The following is a 4,637-nucleotide window of genomic DNA, read 5'->3' as shown; positions in this document are numbered from 1 at the left end:
CGATTCTACATCACTGCCTGTTTAGCCCCGACCACCGATTCTACATGACTGCCTGTTTAGCCCCCCCCACCGATTCTACATCACTGCCTGTTTAGCCCCGCCCAACGATTCTACATCACTGCCTGTTTAGCCCCGCCCATCGATTTTACATAGCTGCCTGTTTAGCGCCAACCACCAATTCTACATAGCTACCGATTCGCACATGTAGTGTTTACGAGAGAGGCGAACGTGCGGGTCTATGCAGAAATCTAACGATAAAGATGGCTCCGAATACAAGAAGACACTGTGCAGTGCTAAGCTGTGGAAAAACATTCTTTGCATTGCCTTCCTTCTAATGCCAATATTAGGAAAGAATGGATGAACTTTATTTTTAATTAAGTTCCAGACCGCATCAGTAAGAACTCAGTCCTTTGTTTACGTCATTTTACAGTGAATTCGTTTACAAACAAGGCACAATTCGACGCAGGATTTTCAGAAAGATTGAAACTAAAAGACAATGCTGTGCGACTATATTGGATCCGACAGTAATGTCACAACACACAAGTGTTTTTATTACGTGATCACTATTGCTTTGTCTGTTAAACAGATCGTTTGATATGAGTATTTATGCGGGTTTAACCTAAATCACACAAGCGTCTGTCTGTGAAGGACATAGCCTGTCAAACGGCTCTGTGTCAAACATACACAACTATTAGCCAAACCCAGCAGTGGGCGTTTACCTCCGAGTCTACAATCCTCCACGGCTATTCTAACAGAGCGTTCTGATGAGGTGGTTAAAAACAGGACAGAAAATAGCCTATTACTTCTAAATGATGATGTTTTTTGTAACAGCTTACAGCTCTGAGTGACTGAGGTTGATTTGACTGAGGATTCCTCCAGGAGCTGTCACTGATATATCCACTTATTTCCGTGATGTGAGCTCTTTAGCTTGGCTGCTGAATGCACTGATCTGGGGTGCGTTTCCCAAAAGCATCGTCAGCTAACTATGGTCGTTAGTTCCATTGAACTCTATTGGTGATGATGGAACTTGCAACCATAGTTGTTTTTGGGAAATGCACAGATCAGAGAGGAGTGCCCCCTTTGTTTTGGTGACACCCTGTTTCTTTTCCTCCTTGTCTCCTGTCCATCTCATGTTCTTCTTCTGTCCATCTCTCATGTGTCCTCCTGTCTCTGTGTCTGTGTCTCTCTCTCGTGCTCACTTTCCCGCCGGTAAGCCAAGGGAGCGTGATTTTCTGAAGACGTTGCGGTTGGTGAGTGCGGCTGACGCATGCAGTGTTGAGCAGCATGGACGTGACCACGATGATGATGATGATAAGGATAAGGGGGTATGTGTGGACACGTGTCCTCCTGCCCCCTCATAACAGGACTAATGTAGAGTGTGCTGCTGTGTGTATTAACTGGAGTGCCAAACCCAGAGAAGCCTGGCTTCTCCTCAGTGGACTGTAGGCTTCTGGGACTTTCTGCAGACAGTGAGGTTGAGGTCACAGGGATGGGTAAACAGCATCTGCCTCATCGCTGAATATTGCCTTCTGGGGTTGCTGTGGAGTGCTCTAGAATGCCAGCTTGGTCATTTCTCAAGACACAGAAGCGTGAGCTGTGAATTAAAGGCCTGATTCAAGTTCCTTTCGCTTCAAGAGTGTGCTAAAGACCCCATGAAATCAAAAAGCCATTCATTATTCATTAAGCCGTGTCTGACAGGCGGCTGTTTGTACGCAAAATCCAGTCCAGAGCGGCGGGAGCTCTCAAAACTGAAGTTAGTGATCCACTGGAGCCAAACATTGTCCAGAACTTGTTAGTTCGCTTGAACATAAAGCATTGTTTATTCTGTTTGTGTCTTTGTTGTATTGTACAGTATTTATTTACATTTACATTTAGTCATTTAGCAGATGCTTTTATCCAAAGCCTCTGACAAATGAGGTCAATAAAAGCAGTCAAAATCAACAAAAGAGCAATGATACACAAGTGCTATGACAAGCCTCAGTTAGCTTAACGCAGCACACGTAGCAAGTTTTTTTTTTATTATATAAGAAATAAAAAGAAAACAGATAGAATAGAAAAAGAATAGAGCAAGCTAGTGTTAGAGGCCTTTTTTTAGCTTTTGGTAATTGTATAATAAATAAAACGAAAACAGATAGATAGAATACAAAAAGCTAGTGTTAGTTTAGTGTTAGTTAGTAAATGTCTAAAAGGGGCAAGTTTTTTTAAAGAATAGAATTAGAATAGAGAGCGCTAGAGTTAGAGGGTCAAATAAAGATGGAAGAGATGTGTTATATGTTTTTGTGTTATTTATCTGTCCTATAGTGTGCTGCATGGATGACATATTCTTGTAGGCCAAAACCTGGAAACAAATGAGCATTTAAGCACCTCTGGTTCCATTGGCCTGAAGTTAAAGGGCTTTATTTTGGGTAAATGTTTGAAATGATTTATTGATTTATTCTACAACATAAAACACATCAGTAAAACCCCGTTGTGATTTGTTAATGATTTTATTTGTCTTGAAAAATGTGGTTGCTAACAAGTGGCTAAATGGGACTACAGAGTTTGTTCCTCTTGCAAACTATTCTAAATCATAATTTCATAGATTTTTTATCTTTTTAAATAAAGACTGAAAGAGTTGTTGGCAGCCTAATGGTCGAATGCTTAACACTGAAGTGATGTGACTGTGGTGTAGTTTGTGTACAGCTTTTAGTGTTAGTTCTAGTTGTGTTCATTTGTGAAGATTATCATGATGAACAAAACCTGTAAGAATCATAAGCATTTTTCTGCAATAATCTAAAAGCCATCAGTCATCGCTGCAGCGCTCTATTGCTTGTCATTTGTTTCTTTTGTTCTTTTTTTTATTGCTGACTGTTTACTTGTGTTTTGTATGATGACTTTTTATTTATATTAATATGTTTTTGCTGTATCCGTCGAAGCATTTCATGGGGTCTTTTAATGTCCGTCATGAATTGACAAGTTGACACATACTTGTCTTTCATGAAAAGTGCTATTTCGTGTGATAGAAACCTCTTTTGCTTTTGATTGATAGAACATTTGGTCATTTTTACTATTCTGTGAACAAAACACATGGAACTCACGTCAGTCCTTTACTTCCAGCCTTAAAGGGCGACACGATTCTTCACAAGCCATCCATCATCTGCTCAATCGTTCTCATTTCTCTTTAAATCTGCCCACAGCCCCACACTGTACTGTACATCAAGTTTGACTGGCACCTTTGAGAAAAAGTTCATCCACAAACTCCATCCGAGCTGTGCAGTGGAGATTTACAGATCTTTCCATCTGCTTTATTCCCGTTTCACTGCTGCCCGTCTCGGCCCACTCCATATCTTTGACCTTGCGTTTGGCTTGTGTTCCTTCAAGGCATCATATGATATAGGGTTAACCTGTGGGAAGTTAGCAAGAAACCTGATGTACTTCAGTCAGGCTAGCTAGGCACTGATGTGCAGTAGTTGAGATCTCCAGGCATGAGCGCAGTGAGTTTCTCCTCCTCTGCTGACGGTACGGTGAGTGTCTGGTGCCTGATGATGCATACGCTGATGTCTTCTCTCTCTCCTCTCCTCACAGCCGCGGGAGAAGGGCCGCATGCGCTTCCACAGACTCCAGAATGTACAGATTGCACTGGACTACTTAAAAAGACGGCAGGTAAGACCAGTGAGAAAAACAATCAACAAATACAGTGATTTTATTTTTTTATGCTCCTATTCCAGTTTTTAAACCGGTATATGTGACCACAAAACCAGTCATAAAGGTCAATTTTTCGTCATCATCATCTGAAAGGTGAATAAATAAGCTTTCCATGGATGTATGGTTTGTGAGGATAGGACAATAATTGGCCGAGATACAGCTATTTGAAAATCTGGAATCTGAGGGAGCAAAAAAATCAAAATATTGAGAAAATCATCTTTAAAGTTGTCCAAATGAAGTTCTTAGCAATGCATATTACTAATCATAAATTAAGTGTTGATATATTTACGGTAGGAAATTTACAAAATATCTTCACGGAACATGATCTTTACTTAATATCCTAATGATTTTTGGCATAAAAGAAAAATCGATTATTTTGACCCATACAATGTATTGTTGGCTATTGCTACAAATATCCCCCAGCGACTTAACACTGCTTTTGTGCTCCAGGGTCACATATGAGCATTTAAATCTCAAAACATTTGACATTACATCAGTTTCTGTTCTGTGTGATTTCTAAATCAACTCTTGTGAAGAAAAGAAGTACAACTGAAGAAAAATAGCACTTATTACAGAAATACAGAATGCAGGTAGAACATTTTAATATCAAAATCATTTGCAGTCAGGGGCGTGTTTAGAGTTTTGGGGCCCTAAGCAAGCAGTCCCTTGAGGGGCCCCCTCGGTTGAAACCTCACAATTGCGTGGTTTGCATGGTGCCTAAACACGGTAATGCTACTGTAAGTTACATTTGCAATTCTAAACAATACTGACTAGTTCTCACTTCTAGTGAACTTTTAAGGAAGTGAATATAGGATAACTTGTATTCCATTTACCAAATGGCCGGAAACAATGTTATTTTTCTCGACCAATGAAAATTGATACAGTGCATCTGGTATGTTGAAGGCAGGGTTTATTTGGTTAATCCTGGGTACTATAGTTAACCATTCATTTCA

The 4,637-nt window shown here is 40.2% G+C and overlaps 1 protein-coding gene across 1 annotated transcript in view; it reads left to right on the top strand.

Annotated features, from left to right (window-relative positions):
• Positions 1–4,637, top strand: part of LOC107565059 (plectin-like) — a 69,426-nt gene that overhangs the window by 51,512 nt on the left and 13,277 nt on the right. The window contains exon 4 of the mRNA XM_016250242.1: positions 3,565–3,642. Within this exon, the coding sequence (XP_016105728.1) occupies positions 3,565–3,642 (78 nt within the window). The remainder of the gene's footprint in view (positions 1–3,564; positions 3,643–4,637) is intronic.

The sequence above is a fragment of the Sinocyclocheilus grahami genome, unplaced genomic scaffold, assembly GCF_001515645.1.
Source record: "Sinocyclocheilus grahami isolate Dianchi unplaced genomic scaffold, SAMN03320097.WGS_v1.1 scaffold978.1, whole genome shotgun sequence".
Classification (NCBI taxonomy): Eukaryota; Metazoa; Chordata; class Actinopteri; order Cypriniformes; family Cyprinidae; genus Sinocyclocheilus; species Sinocyclocheilus grahami.
Note: the sequence above shows the minus strand (reverse complement) of the source record. Positions and strands in the feature narration are given on the sequence as shown.